The sequence below is a fragment of the Tenrec ecaudatus genome, chromosome 2 (assembly GCF_050624435.1).
Source record: "Tenrec ecaudatus isolate mTenEca1 chromosome 2, mTenEca1.hap1, whole genome shotgun sequence".
In the NCBI taxonomy this organism is placed as follows: domain Eukaryota; kingdom Metazoa; phylum Chordata; class Mammalia; order Afrosoricida; family Tenrecidae; genus Tenrec; species Tenrec ecaudatus.
Window position 1 is genome coordinate 66,629,045 of NC_134531.1, and position 26,850 is coordinate 66,655,894.

The window sequence follows — 26,850 nt, forward strand, 5'->3', positions numbered from 1 at the left end:
GATAGTAAAGCTATTTGAGTCCTTTGCCTGTGACTGGAGGGCATCTGCCAGAGGCTCAATCTGACTAGATACTCTGCAAATGAATTCTGGGTTCCCACTGTCCTTCATAGCTTTCTACAAATTGGGTGTTTACAACTTAAACTCTGATACTTTTCCCATCATCATATTTGGATTTTGTTATCATCATCTTTGGACAACACAAGCTGGTGTACTTCTTTTAAATAGTTTTATTGGGTGCTCTTACAACTCTTATCACAATCCACACATACATCCATACATTTGTTCATTTGCTGCCCTCATCATTCTCCAAACATTTGCTGTCTACTTGAACCCTTGGCATCAGGAGCTGGTATACTTCTTTGACGTGAACTTAGATGTCCCCTGCTTAGATGGTTGCTTGTTTGAATACAAACATTTAAGACCCCAGACACTATCTGCTTTCTTCACCACCCTTTGCTGTAGCACCCTTTGCTGTAACATCACCCTTATCTTCAGTGATCCCTTCATGAAGGGCCATGCTATAAAAACTGTTCTTGGATTGGGGCTAAAATTATATGGGAGTCCAGAGTCTATCGGCTTGTCCACAGCTTATGAACAACTGTGATTTACTTTGGCAGTTATATTATGACAAAAACAAAAACCAAGAACAACAATGCCTGGGGTATAAGGCAATTGCATTGATAACATCAATAATTTACCCAATGGCATAGAATTTAAGATACTGTTTATATAATGCATTTATGTGTGCTGCAGTTCATGAGTTGTTGCTTTGTACAGATTGATTTCTTAATTGATGGAGCATGGGGGTTGATGCTAGGGGATAACCTCCTGAATCGTTTCTTACAAGGCAGATCCTTGCCTCTTAGATTAAAGGAGTCTCCATTTGCTCACCTTGAGGTTAGCAGTTTGGGACCACCAGCAGCTCCATTGGAAAACAAGGAAGTTCTCTATTCCAAAAAAGGTGACAGTCTCAGAAATTCTTAGGTGCAGTTCTACCCTGTCATATAGGCATGCTGTGACCTGGAGTCAACTTGATGGCAGTGAGTTTGGTTTTTTTGGAAGGGTCAGAAGGTGGGAAGGAATGGGAAAGAAGTGCAAAAATATGGCAAACTGGGAGAGGAAGCGAGAAGAGCGCTGTTATATTGTGGGGTTACAGTCAATGTCATAAAACAAAATGTGTATAAATTATTGAATGAAAACCCAATGTGTTCTATAAATGTTCACCAAAATCATAATATAAGTTAATAATACTAACAGAAGACAAACAAACACATGTGTAGACACCAAGGTTTATTAGTGGCCATCAAGGGCAGGAGGCAGGAAGAAGAGAGGTGGGGTGGGGTGTTATCATTTATGGAGCACTGAGTTTCTATTTATGATGATGGAAAAATTGCATCAATTAATGGTAAGGGTGGCACAACTGATTAATATCATGTGTGTTAGTCTGTGTTGACTGGAGAGACAAATCCAGAGACACTCATATGTGTGTAAGAGAGAGCTTTATATCAAAGAGTAATTGTATATTAAGAAAACATCCCAGTCCCATCCAGTTCAAGTCCCTAAGTCCGATATTAGCCCATATGTCTGATATCAGTCTACTAATTCTTCTTCGGACTCACATAACACATGCAATGATGCCAAATGCAGGAAGATCACAGTGGGTAGAAAATCTTGTGGATCCAGTAGTGGTGGAAGCATCTCAGCACTGATATGGGTCTCCACGTGGCTCCTCCAGCTCCAGGGCTCTAGCTCCAGCATCATAGTGCCATGTGTCTTTTCAGCAGGAAGATGAAGCGGAGAGTGTGGGTGTGGCCTTCAGTAAGCTATTTATCTCCTTAGTGCCTCCAAGTGAGGTCATCAAGCTGCGACCTGATTGACAGGCTAACCTCCACCCTATCACTCTTTTTTCTTTTTCTTTTTCCCATCACTCTTAATAGTCTGAAGTTGACACCAGATTATGTAACTACCACATAATTGATGTCAATAAGTTGTGAAAAGTTGAAGTGGCAAATGTGCAACAGATATATTTACAAAAGCAACAAGAAGGCAGCTGCTGAGCCTGCTTCAAAAAGGAAAACAAACAAAACTCAGTCCCATTCAGTCCACGGCCATTCACAGCCACCCCATAGGACAGGATAGAACCTCCCCCATGGGTTTCTGAGACTGTAACTCTTTACAGGAGTAGAAAGCCTCATCTTTCTACCACAGAGCGACTGGTGATTTTGAACTGCTGGCCTTGTGGTTAACAACCTCAACACATAACTACTATGTATAAACACCTGGTAGGCTTGGCTTCCTTGGTGTGGAGGTCATCATTTCATGGGATATCCAAACTAATTGGCCATCTATCATGTTTCGTGCTTCTGTTCTATTTCCTACTTCATTGCTAGTGCCTGATGTCTTAAAAGCTTGCAGACAGCCATCTAAGCAATAATTGGTCTTTTAGAAGTAGGAGTCCTGGTACTGTAGTTGTTATTTTCTGCTTTCTTTTCAATCGAGGTTTTCTCTGTTCTGTTATTGTTGTTGGCATTATCTTTGGCGTGGTGCGGGGGTGAGGTGGGGGAGTTGTGGATGGATGTATGTTTTTCTTTACATGAAATCCAAGATAGGTAAATCTATAAAGACAGGAAGTAGACTAAAAGTGTCTTGGGGTTACGGCAGGAAAGGTTGGGGGGAAATGAAGAGCTAATAATAATGAAGACAAGCAAGTAGTAAATATCTTAAAATGTACCGGGGTGATGATGGCACATCTCTCTTTAATATGTTTAAATCATTGTATATTAAATGACTTATATCAACAAAACTGTTCAAATTAGTCTCGGAAACCAGTATGGGCAGTTCTGTTCTGCCTATAGGATGGCTGTGAGTCAGAATGCACCCCATGGCAGTGATTTGGTTTGAGTTGTCTGGAACAAGGTCAGGAGAAAGAAGATGGTGCGTCCTTTGCCATGAAATCAGCTACCATTCCTGAAAAAAACCAACATTCGACTGTACCATCAAGTCGAGGCCAAGCCATAGCAACTCTATAGGACACATAGTGTCCCTGTGTGTTTCCAAGACTTTTATCATTATTATTAAATACTTTTATTGGGGGCTCTTACAGCTCTCATCACAATCCATCCATCCAGTGTGTCAAGCACATTTGTAAATATGTTGCCATCATCATTTTCAAATCCAAGACTCTTTATAGGACAAAAAAAACATTCTTTCTCTCGAGCACCGGCTGGTGGTTTCAATCTGCAGACCTTGGATTCCATAAAATAACCTTGATCAATAAGGGGGAAATGCATAACAGACTTTCAAATCCTCAGGGACCTCCTGGAGCCATGAAGGTTGGATGAACCCTTAAAAGTATTGCCCTGAGATAATTTTAAAACCTTAAACAAGCAAACAAACAAATCCCTTTAAGACAGTGGTTCTCAACCTTCCTAATGCACGACCCTTTAATACAGTTCCTCATGTTGTGGTGACCCCCCCAGCCATGAAAGTATTTTCGTTGCTACTTCATAACTGTTTTTTTGCTACTGTTATGAATTGTAATATAAGTATCTGATATGCAGGATGTATTTTCATTGTTACAAACTGAACATAATTAAAGAATAGTGGTTAATCACCAAAAATATGTAATTACATATTTTAAAATATTTATCTCTAATGACAAATAAATGAAACTGTCTTGAAACATGGTGTAGCATGGGTAACAGTCTTCATGCAGGGTATTCCTATGTGGGCAGACCTGCCTGGAGATGGACAGAGGAGCGGTGTCTTGGTTCCTAAAATCATCAGAAATATGCATTTTCTGATGGTTTTAGGTGACCCCTGTGAAAGGGTCATTCAACCCCAAAAGGGGTCGCGACCCACAGGTTGAGAACCGCTGTTTTAAGCTATCCTAAAACAATATTTTCCTCAGTAAACAATGTCTACCTTGACCACTAGGCTCTTTAAAAAGTCTCTGGAGGGTGTTGAATTGACAACAGCAAGGGCGAAGCTCAGTTGGGAAGTTTCGGAGACAGGAGTCTGTTCATGGGGAGTTGGAAAAGGATCACCAATGGCATGATTGAACTTGCTGAATTGCAGCATGTTCTACTGAGTACGTTTTCAGCAACAACAACAACAACAACAAAAAGAAATGAAGGAAAAGGGAAAACCAAGGAGAATGTAAACAACCCCCCCACCTCTGGAGCAGTTCCAGACTCCTATTTAAGTTAGAATTGACTTGCCAGTAACTGACTGCACCGCTGTTTCCTAGCCCATCCTGGAGTTTGTATTGAAAAAAACAACCCTTCACCATCTATGGTTTTAACAGGGCTCCAGGAGACAACAGAGATAAACAACTAGGCCACCTTGAAACATTGACTTCTCTTTTCTAAGATACCAGTCATTGTCTGATCTCCTGCTTAGGTATTCCTGCCCAAGTTTCCTTAGCAGATTGCTTCTCCTCCCTGGCTCAATCTTTAATTGTTGAAGAACCTCGGGGCTTGCTCCTAGGCATCCGTGTTCTGCTAACCTTCCCATTTGGTGGCCAACTTTCAATGCTATCTATGTCAGAAGTAACAACGACCTCCCATCCTGACCACTTCCCAAATTGCAAATGCTCACACTCAACTGCCTCATCAATGTCTCTTTGGGGTTTACTCTCATAGAGTGAGTCTTGGAAACTCGCAGAGCCAGTTCTACCCTGTGCTAGAGTTCCTGTGAGTCAGCATTGACACGTTGGCAGTGAGTTCTTTTGTTTGTTTTGGATATCTGGAAACATTCCAAATGTACTAGAATTATTTTGATTTCCTACCCAACTCTGCCGCCCCCTGAAATCTGTTCACCCTTTCATTTTCTTCATTGTGTTACTCAAGCCAAAGACAGCAGTCATCCTAGATTCCGCTGGTTTTACAAGTTATTATTACCTAGCAACTAAAAACTAAAGTAAAATAATTTATAATTTCTGTTTTTAAAAAGACCCAACAACTCTTATCTCCAAAACACATTCCCATCCACCTCCTCTGTCTAGCAGTACTAGTACCACACACGCCATTGTTTTTTTGCCTGGCACCATACAATCAGTAGCTTCTTTGTATCATAAAAATGTGTACAGAAAAAAAATGTGTACAGCGAAACATTTGCCCATTGGACATTTTTCTGGCATGCAGTTAAATGATAGTGATTACATTATCATGCTGTGCCGCCAACATCCATAATCATGGTATAGGAGACTAACAATTCCCTTTGTTTCACTGATCCTCCCACTCAGCCCCTTACCCCTACCCCTACCCCTACCCCTTCTCTGCACCAAGGTGAATGTAAATGAAAGGGAGATAATGCCACACCTGGTGTGAAACTCTCCCAGGATTCCCTTGCATTTAGAATTGCCCAGACTCCTTGCCTAGACTTACAGGTTTGTTCCTTTTACCCTTGCTGACTTCCATCTCATCCCTCCTGCTCTTCCTCTATTGTCTAGTCGCACTGGCCTTTCCAAGCAGACCAAACTCATTCAGACCTAACATTTGCACAGGCAAGCCCCTCCTCTCGGAAAATTCTATTAATTAAATTGCAGCTTAACTGTCACTGCCTCAGAGAGAATTGCTCTGACCGCCAGGTCTAAAGTAGCGACCGACTGTATTTGTATCATTTTCTTTTCATTCTCGGCCTAGCACTAGCACGGAGTTGTTGTTGTTGTTGTTGTTGTTAGTAGCAGTAGCAACCCGACATACTACAGATCAAAACACGGCCGGGCCCTGCACCACCCTCACAGATGGTGGTTGGGTTTGAGTCCACTGTTGCAGCTACATCTCCTTGGAAGGCTTCCTGTTTCCCCTGGGCCTCCACTCTGTCAAGCATGACGTCATTTCCCAGGTACTCACCTTTCCCAAGAGTGGGTCCAAAGTATGAGAGTCCAAATCTGACCGTCCTCATTGCTAAGGCACATTCTGGCTGTACTTCCTCCAAGATAGATGTATCAGTTCTTCTGGTAGCACCTGGTACTCTCAATGCTCTTCGCCGACATCCTCCTTCAAATGCACCCATTCTTCAGTGTCTTCCTTATTGATTGCCCATCTTCACATACCTACGAGGCAACTAAAAGTACCACGCCTTGAGTCAGGTGCACCTTAGTCCTCAAAGGGACATCCTTGCTCTTCAACACTTTAAAGCAGTGCTTCTCAACCTTCCTAATGCCGCAACCCTTTCATACAGTTCCTCATGTGGTGGTGACCCCCCAACCATAACATTATTATCGTTGCTACTTCATAACTGGAATTTTGCTACTATTATGAATTGGGTGGGGGAAAAAACAAAAAATAAATAAATAATAAAATAAATAATAATTGGGTGACGCTTGTGAAAGGGTTGTTCAACCCCAAAGGGGTCGTGACCCACAGGTTGAGACTCACTGCTTTAAAGTGATCTTGTGCAACAGATTTTCCCAATGCAATACATCATCTGATCTCATGACTTCTGCTTTTGTGAGCATTCATTGTGGATCCAATTAAAAGGCATCCTTGACAACCTCAATCTTTTCGCCACTGACCATGGTAAGAATTTCTGTTTTCTTTACATTAAATAGTTCATGCTGAGCGCTGCAGTCTTTGATCTTCATAAGCAAGTGCTTCGAGTCCTCTTGGCTTGCAGCAAGAAAGTTTGTGATATTTGCATGTCACAGGTGCTTAGTAAGGTTTACTTCGATCCGAATGCTGTAGTCTTCATAAGTTCAGTTTCTCAGAGAATTTGCTTTGCATAGATTGAATAAGTTTAGTGAAAAGACACAACTCGAATGCACACCCTTCCTGATTTTTTTAAAATTTGGAATAAGTTTATTTATTTTTTAATCATTTTATTAGGGGCTCATACAACTCTTATGACAATCCATACAAACATCAATTGTGTAAGGCACATTTGTACATTCATTGCCCTCATCATTCTCAAACTATTTGCTCCCTGCTTAAGTCCCGGGCATCAGCTCCTCATTTCCCTTCCTGATTTTAAACAATGCAATATCCTCTTGTTCTTTTTTTTTTTTTTTTGGTCTTTTGTTCTATTAAAATGACTGCCTCTGGGTTTATGTATAGGTTCCCCATGAACACAATCACATGTCCTAGAATTCCCGTTCTTTGCAATGTTATCCATGGCTTATTATGAACCACACAGTCAGTTGCCTTTGCATGGTTCATAAAACGCAAGTCAACGTCATTCCAGTACTCTCTGCTTTCTACCAAGAGCCATCTCACCATCTTCCTAATTCAATGCCCTTTTCTGAATCTACTTGAATTTCTGGCAGCTTTCTGTCAGTGTACTTCTGTAACCATATTTTCAATTATATTCAGCAAAATTTTACTTGCATCCGATACTTAGTATTATCTGATTTTTTAATGTTTTTACTTATGGATTTATACTCTCTCTCCTACTAGATGCTAGCCTTATGAACACTGAGTATTCCATCTATTTTGTTCAGTGCTGTGGCCTGAGCGCCTTTCCACAATGTGCCAGACATCCCTGAGGGACACCTCCCCACAGAGAGAACTATTGCGTCTCAATGTGTAATGACACACAAAGGGTCTGCAGGTCGGAGAGAGGCCAGGTATTCTAGGGATATTTAAAGTTCAAGAATTTTTATTAAATTAAGGTTTATAGTTCACACAACTTGTAAAAAGATTCCACAAACCAGTTTGTCCTCACCTAGATTCCTTATGCTTCTGGACTTTTACACTGAGACTTTTAAAAAAAATCCTTTCATTGGGGGTTCTTACAGCTCTTCTGACAATCCAGACATGCATTGTGTCAAGCACATCTGTACAGATGTTGCCATCATCCTTTCCAAAACATTTTCTTTCTACTTGAGCCCTTAGTATCACCTCATTTTTCCCTCCCCCTCCCACCCTCATGAGCCCTTAATAAATTATTATTATTTGCATATCTTACACCATCCGCTATCGCCCTTCACCCAGGGTTCTGTTGTTCATAATCCGGGGTGTGTGGGGTGTTATATGTAGATCACTGCAATAGGTTACCTCTTTCTCCCTCCACCTTCCCCGTACCCTCATGGCATTGCTACTCCCATTATTGTTCCTGAGAGATTTAGCCGTACCAGTGTACAAGCTCTGGTCTATCCTGATTTGTAAGGCAGAACTGGGTCATGGTAGTGGGGAGGGTGGAAGCATAAAGAACTAGAGGGGTATTGCATGTTTTGCCAGTGCTAGACTGCACCCTCTTGGCTGACGTGATCTTCCTGTGCCTCCCTTGTGACCCTTCTGTGGGGGGGTGTCCAATTGTCTACAGATGGACTTTGGGTCTCTACTCCACTACCCTCTAGAGACTTCTTAAGATGTCCTGAAGGATTTATCTAAATGCAAGAGAGGATATTAGTTCATATGAAGCATCACCCAGTGAATGACCGGAAGTTAGTCTGCTGTTCAGCACCGCTGCAGCAAGTGTGTTAAGCCTTTCTTGTTTGAGCAAGGAGAGTGCCTGGTAAAAGCATGGACACCCTTCCCCAAAACTGAGTTTCCCAGAAACGGGCTAGTTCTGCGAACAGCTGCACCCTCTGAAAGCACAGACCACCCATTTCATTGTTCCTAGAACCAGAACAGACTGACCTTGTACAACGAGCAAACAGTCAAGTACACCCCACTGAGCAAAACCGCACCTTACCTCAACTCCCCAGAAGCTTCAACGGGTGGGGGGGAGTGTTAAAAAACCCCTCAAGTGCTCCCCTGGCACGGCTTCCACAGCTTCACTTTACTGTAGGCTGTTGAACCCGTCCGCTTGTCCCCAATAAAGCCTGCTTTTTTAATCAGTCCTCGGCGAGTTTGGTCCATCTCTTCTCGTTTCGTGCCTCAGTTTACCTAACAGATAGTGGACACCGTCTAGTTTACACAGTCTTACTCACTGTGGTTGTCACTGTGAGGGGTAGTTTCTAATGCAGTGTTCTAAATTGGGGACTTCCATTAGAACTTTTGTATGAGAGATTGATGATCGGCTCCACAATCAGTCCCTTGCCTTCTCTGACTGGTGAGGTCGAGCTCTTCCATCATCTTTCCCACAGATACAGTCTATCTGATTCCTTTGTATTCCATCTGGCAAGGTCCATGTGTATGTGGGAGCATCAAAAACTGGGTGGAAAATTTGAATGAAAATTGTGAACATTTCCAGTAACCAGCTGAAGCCCCTTCATACCCCGTATAGTAGCCATTTATGTTGTTGAATGAAAAACTAAGTATTTCAAGTGAATTACAGTTCTCCTTTGGTTCCAACTTTGGTATTCTCATCACCAGTAATTATTAATGCATATTTTAATTGCATGTTTGACCAGCTTCTGACTACAAAAGTTAGTAAAAATCTTAACTTTACAATTTTGCTGTTAGTAGTTGATTTGTAATTTTGAATAATATTCATATTAACTGGTCTTCTTTATAAGCATATGAGTTTTCTTTTTTTTACTTTTTATTGTGGGTTGGGGAAAGGTTTATAGAGCAAATCAGTTTTCCATTCGACAATTCATTGACTATTGCTCTAGGTAATTGATATGAACCCCCACCAGGGAGCATCACTTATCCCACTTCCTTCCTGTGTGTCCTATTCCCTGCTGCTCCTTTGACCTACGTGCATGAATATTATCCTATCACTGACAGTAGAGTGCTTCAGGTAAATCTTAAGATGTTCTTTTTGACAATGAATGCAAAAACAGTCCTCTTGACTTTGTCATGACTGGCAAAGTAGCTCCATGATCTCATCCTCTGAGTCATCTCAATTAATTATGGATGAGCCATTAGGCATATTCCACCCTGGGCACAATTCCTGTGAACCTGTGACATCTGCATTCAAGTTATTTGTTTCAAAGGATGCTGATGTGACAAGCACAAATTAGACATTTCCATTAGGGAGCAAGAGACCTTGAAAAGATTCTAAAGCTGATGAAGTAAAATGTTCATAACTATATCTGGGTAAAAGATACTTGGTGGGTTGTTGTAATTTTTTGTATACAATTTTTCTAAATTCAAAATCCTTTTCAAATACAGTCTAAAACAAATTGCCTCTGGAAAACAATTTGATTTTTTGTTTGCTTATTTATTATTTTTAACAATTTGATTTTTTTGGCTGATTAAGACAGTGGCTTTATTCTCATGAAGAAATCACTTAAAATATGGGTGCTATAGCAAAGTATACTGAAGAAATCAGATGATATCTGGCTATTTGAAAGAATAATGCTTGGGGTCATAAAGGCTTGTCTTAACACAAGCAGTCTTGTAAGCAAGATAACAGCTAAGTCTATACAGAAGCAAACTAGCCTATGTGATCCAAGGATTTTAAGTAATAAAATCCAAGACCAAAGGAGGGAAACAGTATTAGAGCTTAAATTCTGAGCAGCCAGTTTGCAGAAGGCAGTGGATGACAGTGAAAGCCCCAAATCCATTAGCAGGCTCTTCACTTGGATGAAGTATCTGGTGACTCCCCTCTGACCATATAGTCCAGAGATGTGAACAGCCTTGCTATCAGACAGAGAACATTGTAAAGTCAAGTATGGCCGATGTAGATAGGTTCAAATATAACACCTTTCATTTGTTCTCCCTTTGACCCATTTTAACTTTGTTCTAGTTTTGCTAGGTTTGTTTTTGTATGTTTTTTCATTATATGAAATCCACGACAGGTGTGTGTGTGTGTATGTGTGTGTGTATGTATATATATATATATATATATATATATATATATATATAAAGTAACTGAAAAATCATTTCTTGGGATTGTGGCAGAGAGGCCTGGTGGTGTAGTGGGTTATACACTGAGCTGCTAACTATAAGATCAGATGTTTGAAACCAACAGCCATCTTTCTCTGCAGGCGAAGATGAGGCTTTCTACTCCCTGAAGAGTTACATTCTTGGAAACACATAGGGGAAGTTCTACTCTGTCTTATCGGGTGCTATGAGTCAAAATGGACTCCAAGTCAGTGAGTTTGTTTTTATTTGAGGGTATGGCAAAAGGAGATCTGGGTCACTTGCTGAGCGCCCAACAGTAAGGTCAGAAGTTTGAAACCACCAGGAGAAAGATGAAGCTTTCTAATCCCATAAAGAAACTTACAGGGACGGTTCTATCCTGTCCCACAGGGTGACAGTAAATCGGCATTAACTCACTAGCTGTGAGTTTGGGTTTGGGTGTTATGGCAGGGGAGGTTGGATGAATAAATGAGGAGCTTGATACTAGCTTTCATGAGATGATCACTGAAGATAAGGGTGTGACCGTACAGTGTAGAATAAAGCAGATGGTGCCTTGCTATCAATGGGAATCATTCGTGTCTAGGATCTCAAAGGTTTGTAGTCTAACAAGCAGCCATATAAGTGAGGAGTCAACTAAGTCCACATCAAAGGAGCACACCAGCTTGTGTGATCCAAAGATGATGTTAAGAAAATTCAAATATGATGAAGGGAAACGTATCAGAGATTAAATTGTGAACACCCAATTTGTAGAAGGTTGTGGAGGAAAGTGGGAGCCTGAAACCCATCCGCAGGCTATGGAGTCAGATTAAGCCTCTGGCAGATCCACTCTGGCCACAGGGGAGGGGCTGGAACAGCTTCACTCTCAGACAGAAATTACTGTAAACCTGGTTATGGTGGATCGAACCATGGTGTAATATAATACTTAGTCAGTAGACTTCCCTCTTGACCCACCTGAATTTGCGCAAGGTGCAAGTATTTCTCACTTGTCCCACAAGTCATTTCTTCCCTGACTTTTAAAATGTTGATGGTGTTCTTTTCTTTCTTACTCTTTATTTTTATCTCTGTTATTATTATTCTCTTCTTGCTATTTTGTTTTTTATTGCTTCTGTTGGTTCTCCCAGTGTTTGTGAAGCACAGAAGGAGTCAATGCATAGAGACAGTAACCAATGCAATGGTTTATCTGGGATGTGGAATGATGGTGCGGGGACTTCAGCAGTAGAATAGATTATGATGATGTATATGCAACTCCTTTTAAAAGCAATTTAATCATGAAAGTGTATGATATGTGAATACTGTATCAAGAAAACTACTTTAAAAAAGAAACCAAACTTGATGTATGGTTACAGTGGGTAGAGTTGGAAGAGTTTTTGCTTAGGAGTCATTAGTTTATGTTAGTGGTAGTGGAATAATTTGGAAAAAGAAATCAATAATGGTTGTATAGCATGAAGAGTATTGTCAATAGCACTGAATTATACATGTAAAAATTATATTATATATATATAAATAATTGTGAACTTAGAGAATGATGTTGTTCCCCCTAACCCCTCCGGCTCACCAAGAATGATTGTTGTGTATATTTTTGTTATAATTAGAAAAAAGTAATTACATGAATAACAGTAAGTAAAAGTAGGAAGAAACTGTTATACAATTGCGTGTGGTAATAATTGTACAACTGTTCTTGATATGATTGAATTATTGAATTGTATGGCATGTAGATGAAGTACTCATAAAACTTTTAAAAAATAAGGAGATGCGAATAATGTCACATTGTGACGGCTTGTGTGTTGCTGTACTGTTAGAAGCTATGTCATGGGTATTTCGAATGCCAACAGGGTCACCTGAAGTGAATAGGTTTCAGCAGAGCTCCCAGACTAAGAACAAATAACAAAGAAGGACTCAGCTGCCCCTTCGGAGTAAGAGTAGCCACTGGAAACCTTCTGCATAGATACTGGGGCCTAGTGAATGGGAACAGAACATTGTTGGAGATCATGCTGGAGGATGGGCCTCTCAGGGTCAGAGGGCACTTAAAATATGATTGAAGAGGAGCTGATTTTCAGAGTGGATGTTAGCTGGTAACGCCTATAGAAGTGGAGCCTTCAGTATCTTCATTGGCTGATGGGGCATGACTCAAGCTAAGGAGAAACAGCTGCACAAAAATCTGCCAATGATTGGAACTTGGAATGTGCAAAGTATGGATCTAGGAAAATTGGAAGTTATCAAAAATACAATGGAACACATAAAGATTGATATTCTATGCATTAGTGAGCTGAAATGGACTGGTATTGACCATTTTGGATCAGAAAATCATGTGATTTACTGTGCTTGGAATAACAAAAGAAAGAGGAATGGCCTGGAATTCATTGTCAAGGTACTTTGCAAAATTAATCTTGAAGTACAATGCTGTCTGTGAGAAGATTATATTGATCTGGTTTTAAGGAAATCCAATCAATATAATTCTATTCAAACTTATGCACCAACTACAAAAGCTAGTGTTGAAGAAACTGAAGAATTCTACCAATGACTTTGGCCAGATTGATCAAACATGTGATTAAGGTGCATTGATAATTATTGGCAATTGGAATGCAAAAGTTAGAAACAAAGAAGAAGAAACGACAGTTGGAAAATATGGACTTTGTGACAGAAACAAACCTGGAAATCTTATGAGAGAATTTTGCAAAATCAACGACTTGAACATATACTTACCCATAGATGATATACATAGACTTCTCCATATGAAATACACAGAAGTTAAATTGACCACATCTGCAGAAAGACACGGTGGAGAAGCTCAATATCAGTAGCTAAACTCAGGCCAGGGGCTGACTGCAGAACAGGCATTCAATTGCTCATATATAAGTTCAGGTTAAAGCTGAAGAAAATTAAAACCATTCCACAAGAGTCAAAATATGACCTTGAGTCTATTCCATCTGATTTTGGAAACATCTCAAGAAGACATTTGTTGCACTGAAGACTAATGACAGAAGACATGATGAGCTGTGGGAGGATATCAAGGCCATCATCTATATGAAGAAAGCAAAAGCTCATTAAAAATATAAGAAAGTATCAAAGTAGATGTCAGAAGAGACTGAAACTTGCTCTTAATCATAGAGTAGCTAATTAAAGAGGAGCTGGTATCAAAGGCTCAAGTAGAAGAAAGTGTTTTGAAAATGATGATGGCAGCATCTGTACAAGTTCACTTGATATAACTGATTTATGGATTGTTATAATATCTGTAAGAGCCCCAAATAAAACAATTTTAAAAAATCATACAGCAGCTAAAGCAAATGGAAGAAACAAAGAAGTCAAAGAGCTAAATAGAAAATGTCCACGGGCAGCTCAAGAAGACAAAGTAAAACATTAGAATGAAATGTGCAAACACCTGGAGTTAGAAAACCGAGAGAAACACACACTCAGCATATTATAAACTGAAAGAACTAAAGAAAAATGTTAAGCCTCGAGTTGCTATATTGAAAGATTTTGGGGGGCAAAATATTGATGACACAGAAAGAGAAGATGGAAAGAACATGCAGAGGCACTGTAACAAAAAGAACAACCATATATACTCGAATATAAGCCGACCTGCGTATAAGCTGAGGTACCTAATTATTACCTCAGAAACCAGAAAAACTGATTGACTCAAGTATAAGCCTACGGTGGAAAAGGCAGAAGCTATTGATGAGTTTCAATAATCAAAACAAATGAAAATAAAATTACTAAAAATTGAGACATCAGTGGGGTAATGTATTTAAATATTTATTTTAAATAAAAAACATAAATAAAAGGACAAGTCATTTAACATTAGTAAACCAGCACAGTAAGTGGAAAATAGGTTCAACAAAAACAATAAGGTATCAACAATGATACCTTAAGAGTACTATTCCCTGAGCTCGATCAGCAACCAAGCTAAAATGGAAAGAGTTAAAATCCTTCAAAACTGGATTCCTCATCATCATCTGTATCCTAATGTAGAGGTTCAGCTGATATGAGGTCATCATAGACGCTGTCCTCACTGAGATCGCCGTCATCACCATCACTGCTGTCATTTTCATACAAAGCGCAGTCTTCACTGCCATCCATAGCATTACTAATACTACATTTCTGGAAGGCACGTCGCACCATGTCTTCTGGAATGTCTTCCCATGCAACTCGGACCCACTTTGTTATTAACTCTTTGTCAGGCTTCATGAGATTTCCTCCTTTTGTTAGTCGGGCTTGACCAGATGACATCCATTCATGCCACATCCTTCACACACGGTCTTTAAAAGGCTTATTCAAAGATACATATCATAGGACGGCTCTGATTGGTTAGATGTGAGTAAACAAAGATTCAAAGCCCTGCAGTGTCAGCGGGGCTTTGAATGAACAGTGGAGAAACAGCAATCACATGCGAGATAACGGGTGCTCATCTCGTTACCTGGGGGGAGGAGGGCAGCAAGATGTTACACCTCGTTGGGGTACCTCTGACCCATGTTTAAACCAAACCCCAGTTTTGTTTTGTTTTTAATTTAATAAATCTTTTTATTGGGGCTCATACAACTCTTATCACAATCCGTACATACATCAAGCACCCTTATACATTCGTTGCCCTCGTCATTCTCAAAATTCGCCTTCCACTTGGGTTCCTGAAATCAGCTCGTTTTCCTTTTTTCCCTCCCCACTCCCCCCTTCCCTCTTAATAGTTTATAAATAATTATTTTATCTTATCTTACATTGCCCGGCGGTGTCTCTCCTCACCCACTTCCCATTGCCCATCCCCCAGAGAGGAGGTTACACGTAGATCCCCAAGATCTGTTCTCCCTTTCTACACCCCTTCCCTCCCAGTGTCGCCACTCCCACCGCTGGTCCTGAGGGGTTCATCCGTCCTAGATTCCCTGTGTTTCCAGATCCCTACTGCACCGCTGTGCATCCTCTGGTTTAACCAGGTCCGGAAGGTAGAATTCCCCATTTAAAAAAAATCATTTTATTAGGGGCTCATACAACTCTTTTTACAATCCGTACATACATCCTTTGTGTCCAGCACATTTGTACATATGTTGCCATCATCATTCTCAAAACACCCACTCTCCACCTGAGCCCCTGGCATCAGCTCCTCATTTTCTCCTCCCTCCCTGATCCCCTCCCCCCGAACCCTTGATAATTTATAATTATTATTTTATCATATCTTACATCATCCGATGTCTTCTTCACCCAGTTCTCCGCTGTCCATCCTCCAGGGAGGAGGTTACATGTAGACCTTGTCATCTGTTTCCCGTTTCTCCCTCACCCTCCTACCACCTTCCTGATATCGCCACTCTCACCACTGTTCCTGAGGGGCTCATCTGTCCTGGATTCCCCGTATTTCCATTTCCTATCCGTGTCAGTGTACATCTCCCGGTTCAGCCAGTTATGTAAGGTAGAATTGGGATCATGATAGTGGGGGGTAGGAAGCATTAAAAAACCAGAGGAAAATTGTATGTTTCATTGTTGCTACACTACACTCTGACTGGTTCGTCACCTCCCCACAACCCTTCTGCAAGAGGATGTCCAATTTCCCCCAGATGGGCCCTGGGTCCCCACTCTGTACTCCCCCTCATTCACAATGCTGTGATTTTTTTTTTTTGTCTTTGATGCCTGATACCTGATCCCTTTGATGCCTTGTCATCTCACAGGCTGGTGTGCATTTTCCATGTGGGCTTTGTTGTTTATCAGTTAGATGGCCTCTTGTTTATCTTCCAGCCTATGGGTGAACCATTTCTAAGCACATTTTTTGTGCTGAAAAACTCAGTTTATACACGAGTATATATGGTCGTTAACATTCAACTATTTCGGGAGATAGCATATGGGTAAGAACCAATGGTGCTGACAGAAGAGGCTCCAGGAATTGATGGAATACCAATTGAAATGTTTGAACAAGCTGATGAAATACTGGAAGCATTCACTCATCTTTGCCAATAAATTTGGAAGACAGCTAGTTGGCCAACTGACTGGAAGAGATCCATATTTGTACTCATCCCAAAGAAAGATGACCCAACAGAATGCTCTAATTATTACAACAATATCACTGATTTCACACGCAAGCAAAATTTTGCTAAATGCCATCCAACAATGGCTGTAGTAGTGCTTTGACTGTGAGCTGCCAGAGATTCAGGCCTGTTTCAGAAGAGGATTTCGAACAAAGGATATCAGTGCTATTGTCAGCTAGATCTTGGCTGAAAGCAGAGACTACCAGAAAGTAGAAAATGCCAGAAATCACTTGTGTATATTGGCTATGTCAAGGCATTCGACTATGTGGATCACAACAAACTGCGGATAACCTTAAGGAGAAGTGGAATTCCGGACGGAACACTTCACAGTGCTCATTTAGAACTTGTACATGGATCAAGAGGCAGTTGGACAAACAGAACAAGAGAATACTGCATGGTTTTAAATCAGGAAAGGTGTACACAACAGGGCTGTATCCTCTCTACATACTATGCTGAGCAAATCATCAGAGAAGCTGGATCGTATGAAAAATGTAGAGGAAGACTTATTAACATGTTGCAAAATGCTGATGACACAACCTTTCTGATGAGAGTGAGGAGAACTTGAAACGCTTGCTCATGACGATCACGGACTGCAGCCTTCAGTATAGAACATAACTTAAATGTAAAAAAAAACAAACCAAAAATCCTCACAACTGGATCAATAAGTAAGATCATGATAATGGAGAAAAGGTTGAAGTTGTCAGGATTTTGTCTTGCCTTGGATCCACAATCAATGCTCATGGAAGCAGCAATCAAGAGATCAAAAGATCTGTTGCATTCTGTAAATCTGTTGCACCATACCTCTTCAGAGCACTGAAAAGCAAAAATGTTACTTTGAAGGCTAAGGTATGCTGACCCAAGTCAGGCTATTTCTGATGGCCTCATATGCATGTTAAAGTTGAATGCTGAATAAAAATATTCGAAGAATGGATACATCTGAAGTGTGGTGCTGGAGAAGAATATTGAAAGTACCATGGACTGCTAAAAGGACAAACCAATGTGTGTTGGAAGAAGTAAGGCCAGAGTGCTCCTCAGAGGTAAGGATGGCAAGATTTGTCTAACATACTTCGCACAAAATGTCAGGAGAGGCCAGTCGCTGGAGAAGGGCATCATATTGGGTACAGGAGAGGGGCAGTGAAAAAGAGGAAAATCCTTGGGGAAATGATTAACAACAGTAGCTTGCAACAATGGGGTCAGGCCTAGAATCAATTGTGATGATGGAGCAGGACCCAGCGGCACTGCTTCCTTCTGTGTTTCGTTCTGTTGTGCATAGTGTGGCCATGATTTGAAACCGACTCGGTGGTACCTAACAACAATAAAGCGTAGTAAAAAGAAGTCTGTTCTAAAATTGATTGTGGTGATGAATGCACAACTCTTTTAAATATAATCAAACTATTGAATTTTATGTGAATTGTGTCAGTAAAATGTAGAAAACAAGAGACACTATTATTAAAGGGGCAATATTGTGGAAATACAAAAAAATCTAAATGCAGTCCCTATATTACTAATTTGTGATTTTCAGAAATCACCAGAGTCCCTCTGCGCTTCAATACCTCCATCCTACGAGACTAAATCAAACCAAATTCATGGCCACAGAGTCCATGCAGACTCATAGCGACCTTAAAGGGCCACGTAGAATTGCCCCTTTCCGTTTCCAAGATGGTAACTTTGCAGTTAAGCCCGGTCTTTCTCCCGATGGTTTCAACCTATTGGCCTATTCACTCAAAACTCACTGTCCGTGTGGGTTTCAGAGACCCTACCTCGTCGAGACATGAAAGCCTCGTCTTCCTCCCGTGGAGCAGCTGTGGGTTTCGAACTGCTGACTTTGCTGTTAGCAGCGGAAAGGTAAGCCTCCTGGGACAACCAAAAGAAAGACTATAGATACCATATGAAAGCCCTTTCTGAGAAGCGAGACGCTCCCGCTGCATAGCAATGTAAGAGAGGAACGAGTAACCGGAAGCTGGAAGGAAGCCCCTCTCTCCAGCTCGTGGACCTGCAGCCACTCCGCGGTGACTTTTCCCGGACGACGCACGCCGGCGACGCCCAGCCAGGCGGCCCCAGAGCGGAGGGCGGCGGCGGGGCCACAGCTCGCGAGGCTCGGGCGCCGGGAGGCGGGCTCGCCAGGCCCCGCCCCTTTCCGAACGTCGTCGCGGGATCGCCCAGGAAACGCATTCTGCGAAGCCGCGGCCGCCAATCAGAGGGCAGTGAGTGCCACGAACAAGCCAATTGGGAGGGAGCCGAGCGGGGTTTAAACCTGAGCCCCGGCCGGCTCTGCTCGGCGTGCTGCGGAGGAACGGCTGTTGCTCTGCCGGCGCTTCTGGTCCCCAGCGTGCCTGGGGCTGCCGCCTTCTGCGTTTTCCCTCGGAATTCCTGCCTGGGGAAGAGGAAGCCATGGCTCTCCGAGTCACCAGGGTGAGTGGCTGCGAACCAGGGAGAGACGTGGCCTTCCTCGCTGGGCGCCCAGTCTACCCTTTTCGCCTGCAGAACCCCTGGGCCGGAGCTGATCCCGGCAGCGATTTGGGACAGCGGGTGGAGGTGGGGGGTTGCTGAGGTGAGCTCCTCGCCAGTGCGAGGGGTTAGGGAAAGGGGACAGATGGCACACACACACAAAAAACTCTGAAGCGTTTAGGGGGAGGGGAGGGGAAAATGGGAATTCTTATTTTATATATATATTTTTTCTATGCAAGGTGGGGGCAGGGTGGGCCCCACCAACCATGAAACTTCCTTCCTGGGGTGGGGGGGTAACCAAACCAAGCTCACTGCCATGGGGTCGACGGCAACTCACAGCAGTCCTGTAAGACAGGGTAGAACTTGCCTCTGCGAATCGTGTTAACTTCAAGGGGCAGCTGGTGATTTCGAACTGCTGACCTTGAAGTTAGCAGCCCAACGTGTAACCGCTAAGCCACCGGGGAAAAGGTGGCAGCAATTGGAGGCGTCCATTTCTTTCCAATATAGATCCCACTGTATTTTGGGGTTTGTGGGCCTTTCACGGAATTCCCTCCTTTCTAGTGATTGCAGAGGGTCGTGGGGGCGCGGGGGTGGTGGTGGTGGTGGTGAATTGACTCGTCCCGGCCCTGGTTTCCCTTCCCAGCCTATTTCTAGCCCTCAAACCCCTCGCTTCTGCCCCACCTTAATTAACTTGACTTCCTCCAGCCTGGCTAAACTCTTAAAGTGGTCTTGCTTCTTGCAGAACACGAAGATAAATACTGAAAATAAGGCGAAGACCATGGGTGTTGCAGGCGCCAAGCGAGTGCCTATGGCCGCTGGTGCCGCTTCCAAGCCCGTGCTGAGGCCACGGATCGCCCTTGGAGACATCGGTAACAAAGTCAGCGAACAGCCCCAGGCCAAAATGATTCTGAAAAAGGTAGCTTATCTTCCTGACCCCAACCTCTGTTCAAGAGTACACCCGTGGCTCTTGTTGGAGAAAAACATTTCATTCTCTCTTTTCTCTACAGGATGTAAAAACGTCAGCCGCTGGGAAAGTTGTGGCCAAAAAAGTATCAAAACCACTGGACAAGGCACCTTTGCCTGAGCCTGAGCTTGAACCTTTGCCTGAGCCAGAACCTGAGCCTGTTAAAGAAGAAAAGCTTTCGCCTGAGCCTATTTTGGTAAACTGATTGTTGTGTATCAATCCTGCGTGCAGTAGCCATTTGAGGAAACAGTAGTAGCATTTCTTTAGTGCTTTCTTGTTAACTCACGGAATCTTCACTCTGAAGTAGGTATTCCATGCACTTTTGAAAAACAATGGCTCAGAGAGTTTAGCTTTCCCAGAGTCTCATAGCTAATAATAAGTGGTATCAAAAGGATTCACGCCCAGGCTGTCTTTTTTGGGCTTTTTTTTTGCCCCCCTCCATAGAAAATATAAAACAGCCTGTTTTTAATTGCTCTCTTCTATTGCCCTCTTAATGTTATTAGGTAGCTGCTTGGACCAAAAAGGTTACTTAAAAGTTCAAGGCTTCTCTGTCCAGAATTTATTGGCGAACAGAAATATCCCCTGACTATTTTTGTCAGTCACCCAGTTTCTGTAGGCATATCATGCTTTTGTTTCTGTTGTTTTTTTCTGTGCCAATGTGGATGCCTCTGATATATTTTTGCCCACTCGTTTTATTGAGATATATTTCACCTGTCATACCACTTCCACAGTCAGTCCTATTTTAAGAGTTGTATGTAGTACATCCCAGTTCATTCAGTCCCATCTTCATTATTTACTCTGCATTACCGTCCAACCCTCCCACCCACCAATAGATCGTGTTAATGTGACATTAATTGGGCCACAGCATTACTAGTGCAAGAATTAAATAGGACTGGACTTTAAACTTTTTTTGTTTTTTTCTTTGCAAACTGTCCCTCTCCCCAGAGATTCTAGAACGCCTTTGGGAACAGCACTTAAGGTGACATATGTATAGTGCGGATGCCTTTACAAGCATGTTGCACTGTACACATGTCGAAATTACCTTGCAGTTAGGCCCATTTTTCAGCAACCCTGCCCTACAATTCAAGATGCTGTTAGGAAAAAAATAAAAAAGTATTTTGGGTGAATGATATCGTTTTTCCAAAGAAAATGATGGGCTGCCCTTCTAGGTGGCTATCTAATGTGAACAGTAAATAATAAGCAAAGAATCCCAGGGGCTTCAAAAAGTCTGGGAAAATTTAAAAGATAGAATTTTTCTACAGAAATTTTGTTGGAGTCCCCTCAGGTGCTTTTATGAAGCAAAAAGAAAATGTAGCACTTTGGAGATGAGAAAATAGTGTTAAGAAAAAGAAAACAGTATTAATACTTATTTAGCATGAGGAGAACCCAATAACTTTTATTAGGTTCATAAATGTCTGTTCAGACCCCTGTGAAGGGAGGAAGCCAACTAACAGGCTGCTGTGCTGAAAAATCTAAAGTGCCTTCTGAAGCTCTCAATTTTTAAATTTTAATTAAAGCTCATTGGGAAACTGATCTATAAAAGTCATTTGCCCTAGCTTCTTGTGTCTTAAGGGTAAGAGATTTGAGGTTACTACTTTAGTATTGACCCTCTGGACACATAAAACATGTAGCTAATCTTCAAAACAGCTAAAGCACCAGCTCTTAAAACTTAAAGTGTTCTATGAGCCCCCAATAAAATTAAAAATTAAAACCCAAAACTTAGTTTTCTTCCGTAAACTTCTACCACCCTACGTTTGTTCCTATAAATAATCTCATTATTTACTTGTCTTTTCTAACTTTTAATTTCCTTGAAGACTGTAGCCAGTGCCCAACATTAAACTTGAAGTTGCACAGTAAATGTTTGAACATTGGGAGAAAGGAAATGCCTCTTTACAGGGAAGTTAACTCTTATTAGCTGGGACAGAACTTAACATTTTGAGTAATGAAAGAAAGATGTGTACCTTCTGAAGACTGACTTGCCCTTGGTGCGAATTAGTCAGATGGTGTGCTGGTAAACAGATTCATTACCTATCAGTTACATCTGTAGCGAAAGGAGTCCTGGTGATGTAGTTGGTTAAATGTTGGGCATCTATCTAACCTCAAATTCAGCAGTTCAAACCTACCAACCACTCATCTCAGAAAACCCAAAGGAGTTATTCTACTCTGTTCTTAGGGTAACATTGAGTAGAATCAACTTGATGTCAATGAGTTTTTTCTGTGGGGGTGGGTGTTATTTATTTGCATTTTTCTGTAGCAAAACCTGGAGTGTGGATTTATTTTCTTCTGTTTTATCTGTTGACACATTTTGCCAACTGAAAACAAGCTCAGTCTAAGTTACTTTTTCTATATTAACTACACCTTAAAGAGGAATTTAATAAATCTGAGAAGAAAAATATGTCCTTTAAAAAATACAGGTATATTCAGCAGATTTTTTTCTCCCTTCTTAACTTTTTATAGTGAATTGGTTAAAGGGATACAAAGGAGATCAGTTTTCCATTCAATAATTCATACACAATTTTCTCTCATGTCTTTAATTTCAGTCCTCACAATGTAACACCACGTATTACCTCCGTGGCTTTCTATCCTTCCTTTCTTAACTCTTCTGACTAAATTTTGTCCAAATGCTGCCCCTTTGATCACAGATGTTTAATTATTCTAAGGTGTGCATACCTTCAAAGATTATTGTCAACCTGACAGGCCTATCTGTTGTTTGGCTGGAAATTAAGCCCTTAGGGTGAGTTCAGGTCCAGATCTGAAAGGTGACTAAGTGGTATAGGCTTAGGGCTTCCACCAGTCTCTATCCAACCAATGATCTTGGTCTTTTTGGTTTGAGTTGTTTACATTTTTCTCACATTCTAGCTAGTCCTTTCCGCCCCCTCAACCCCCCCCCCCCAATCTACTAATATCTCTCCTTTTCAGAGCAGCAGGGCGGTGGAAACTGTTAGTCCATTTGTCCACTAGACTGATTGATTCTTCAGTTTTCTTTCCTGTGCTGGGGAGAGGCCAGTGGAAGCATTTTATTTAGATGATAGCCCCTCATGAGCTTTCAACACCCCAGTCACCACTCAACCAAGTAAGATGTAGAGCATTTTCTTTGTAGACGGTTAAACAGACAGTTTCTTGAATCAGTACCAATCTAACCTTCATTCCTAAACTTACAGTATATGCTCCTCATTGCTATTGCTTCAAGAGATCTCTGTTGTTTCAAGGTGGATACTCCCTCTCCAAGCCCAATGGAAACATCTGGATGTGCCCCTGCAGAAGAATACCTGTGTCAGGCTTTCTCTGACGTAATTCTTGCAGTGAGTGATGTGGATGCAGAAGATGGAGCGGATCCAAACCTTTGTAGCGAATATGTGAAAGATATTTATGGTTATCTGAGACAACTTGAGGTCAGTACTGTCACTAGTCTCTCCCGCCCCCAACTACATCAAACTTAATTGAAGATATTTCCCATTAATGGCTTACAGAAATTCAAGCAGGACATAGGCAATACTTCCAAATAGGTTACAATGTCCAAATTCTAAATAATAGCAAGACTCTTTTGCTGGAATTTTCTCTAGTTCATAAAGCTTAGATTTTGGATGGTAGGATGTTATCCTTCTATGGGAGGAAGTAGAAACTGGATGTGAAGAGATGTGACTATATGTGTCTAATGTTTGGTTTTTCCCTCAGTGATGGAGTTGTTTCTAAAACATTGTATTAAAAACTAGCTTATACATTCTAAATGTTCCAGAGCTATTCTTTGGTAACTGACATCTCTGGAGAGCCATTTCCCATGAAACTGGCTCCTGAGGATAACCATTTCTTTTGTAGGAAGAGCAAGCAGTCAAACCGAAATACCTAGTGGGTCGGGAAGTCACTGGAAATATGAGAGCCATCCTTATTGACTGGCTAGTGCAAGTTCAAATGAAATTCAGGTTGCTGCAAGAGACCATGTACATGACTGTTTCCATCATTGATAGGTTCATGCAGGTAAGCATGATTCAGTAATTCAGCTACAGCTCTAGTTTAGTTATGAACAGTTTTTCAGATGCTAGAATGCTCTAGAATGGCATTCTAGAAGTTTGAAGTCCGCGTGCTGTGACAGCAAATTTATGCCTCACCTTCTTCTGGCTTGATTTTCTGCTGTTTATTGGTGCAAACAAACAACACTCCTTGCCATTGACTTGATGCTTGACTCATTGGTGTCATAGTAGATCTGAGTATGTCTTGAGGGACAGGGTGGCCTTAACTGAAATTTTGTGGATGGGAGCATTTCTATGTGTCCTTTTCAAATGCATCTTAGTTAAACATCCAATTGAAATTCCTGTTTCAGAATAACTGTGTGCCCAAGAAGATGCTGCAGCTGGTTGGTGTCACTGCCATGTTTATTGCAAGCAAATATGAAGAAATGTACCCTCCAGAAATTGGTGACTTTGCCTTTGTGACTGATCACACTTACACGAAGCACCAGATCAGACAGATGGAAATGAAGATTTTAAGGGCTTTAAACTTTGGCCTGGGGCGCCCTCTGCCCCTGCACTTCCTCCGGAGAGCATCCAAGGTTGGAGAGGTAAACGGATCAATCACTTGCAAACTCGCTGGTATGGCACACTTGGAGAGTAATGCTGCTGACCTGGTCTAGCTCACAACTGACTACGTACTGCACAGTGGGAGGGGCCCCGGGGAGTAGGGGCAGCAATTTAGCCTGACAACTAAACAATGCTGGCAAGGGATGACAGTATTCTTTATTACTAACCAGGCTGCGTATTAATGATGGCATTAAGGCCTTTGGGAGCACTGCATTTGAGAGTTTATAGACAACATATCCTTTGTGCTTATTCGTACGGACTTACTGGGAGCCCATTCTGAAAGCAGCAACCTATGGATTGTGTTACAGGTGGATGTTGAGCAACATACTTTGGCCAAATACCTGATGGAACTGACTATGCTGGACTATGACATGGTGCACTTTCCTCCTTCTCAGATCGCTGCAGGAGCTTTTTGCTTAGCACTGAAAATTCTTGATAATGGTGAATGGGTAAGTTACAGTCCCACAGGTAGGAAGCCTAGATTACCCAAATTCAAAGGATATTTACCTAAATATAGAACTTTAGTCATTAAAGGACAGCTCAAGTGGCTCCTAAATAGAGGAACCTTTCAAAAAATATGTGGTGTAAATAAAATATATATCTATACACACGCCAAAGGAATGTTTAAAAATGATAATGCTTTTATTTTGTTGCCAGATTTCCTCTTTCTATATTAATATCCCTTTGGGGAAGGCAGAATGTCTTGTAATTTTCATATTACAGATTAAGAAACTCAAGCCAGATAAAAACTTAATGTGTATTCATATTCACTAACAAACGTTTCTACAATGTGAGAGGCACTAGGTGCTACCCTAGACTAGGAATATAACTTAACAATGGAACATTTATCAAGGAATGTGAGCTTTAGTGTGGGCAAGTCCTCAATTACCACAGTGAAATTGGGTTTGAGTGCATGACTATATAATAAGGTTTACTCAAAGAAGGATTTCTAGGAAAGGAATTGCCTCCCTCAATCTTCATTAACAGCTAGAAAGTATTTTATAAAAATCACTGTAGATGAGCATTTTTAACACAAAGATTTGTTGTCTTAGACACCAACTCTGCAGCATTACCTGTCATACACCGAAGAATCTCTTTATCCTGTTATGCAGCACCTGGCTAAGAATTTAGTCATGGTGAATCAGGGGCTTACAAAGCACATGGTAAGTCAGTCAACAGCATTCTAAGATGCTGGGCCAGAGGAGGAGCAAATAGTACCTCAGGCCTTGAGATGAATGAATAGCTGCTTTTAAGAGTTTAAATACCTATATACCTTTGGGTCTTAGAACGTTTGTAGTAGTATTTAGTCAACACTGCTTTTCTCTTCCAGACTATCAAGAACAAATATGCAACATCTAAACATGCAAAGATCAGCACTCTAGCACAGCTGAACTCTGCCATCGTTCAAGATCTAGCCAAGGCTTTGGCCAAGGTGTAACTTGTGAACTTGAGTTGGAATATTTTAATATCTACAAATAAAATTGGCACTATGTGCTATCTGTACATATTATATGATACACTTACATTTAATAAAGTCTATGGCTCTTTTTACTTTTTATAACTTAAATCATTTGAATGTGATTGCTTCCTCATTTGTTGCTTCCTAAAAGTTGTCTTAAAGGAATGGTAGACTGTAAAAGAAACAACTGATTTTCACGTAACCATGGAAACTAACCAATGTATATCATCGTTGCCTACTGGTTTTAAATAATTGGTGTTTCTTGTTTTATGTACCTGACTTTTTACTTTACTAATGTGAATTCCTGAGGTGGTAAGACTTTCATTTATAATCTGAATTTACATAGGTCGGCATGTAAGCCAGTCAAAGCCCTACGACCTCCCTCTTGTTCTCTTGTTTTCCTTTTCATTTGGGTGATGGTTACCATAGTTCTAAGTCTACTTTTACCACTATCCTTTGTCAGCTGTACATAATTCCAACCCTTTCGTATTGGGAATATAATTTTTTGTTTTTCTAAATTAAATAAAATGTGCTCAAAACAAAACTTTATGTAATTTACTTCTCCACCTGAAGGATGTCAACAGTGGGATTATCTTTATGTAATTTACTTTTCTACCTGAATGATGTCAACAGTGGGATTGTCCTGTGAATTATCAGATTGTAAACCGGCTTTCCACATGGATGTCTATGTATGTCTATGTTACAT

The 26,850-nt window shown here is 41.2% G+C and overlaps 1 protein-coding gene across 1 annotated transcript; it reads left to right on the plus strand.

Moving 5' to 3' along the window:
* Positions 1–18,946: 18,946 nt before the first annotated feature.
* CCNB1 (cyclin B1) lies at positions 18,947–26,688 on the plus strand. The gene is made up of 9 exons (XM_075541127.1): positions 18,947–19,111; positions 19,890–20,063; positions 20,155–20,307; positions 23,321–23,503; positions 23,928–24,086; positions 24,430–24,666; positions 24,994–25,134; positions 25,738–25,848; positions 26,016–26,688. Exons 1-9 carry the CDS (start codon positions 19,091–19,093, stop codon positions 26,121–26,123), a joined length of 1,287 nt encoding a protein of 428 aa, XP_075397242.1. The 5' UTR covers positions 18,947–19,090; the 3' UTR covers positions 26,124–26,688.
* Positions 26,689–26,850: the final 162 nt, after the last annotated feature.

Excerpts from the sequence above, each read along its gene's own strand:
- CCNB1 (XM_075541127.1), top strand. The coding sequence starts at position 19,091 with ATGGCTCTCCGAGTCACCAGG. Across the intron at positions 19,112-19,889 it reads TGGCTCTCCGAGTCACCAGG|AACACGAAGATAAATACTGA; the intron begins GTGAGTGGCTGC and ends TGCTTCTTGCAG. Across the intron at positions 24,087-24,429 it reads TCATTGATAGGTTCATGCAG|AATAACTGTGTGCCCAAGAA; the intron begins GTAAGCATGATT and ends TTCCTGTTTCAG.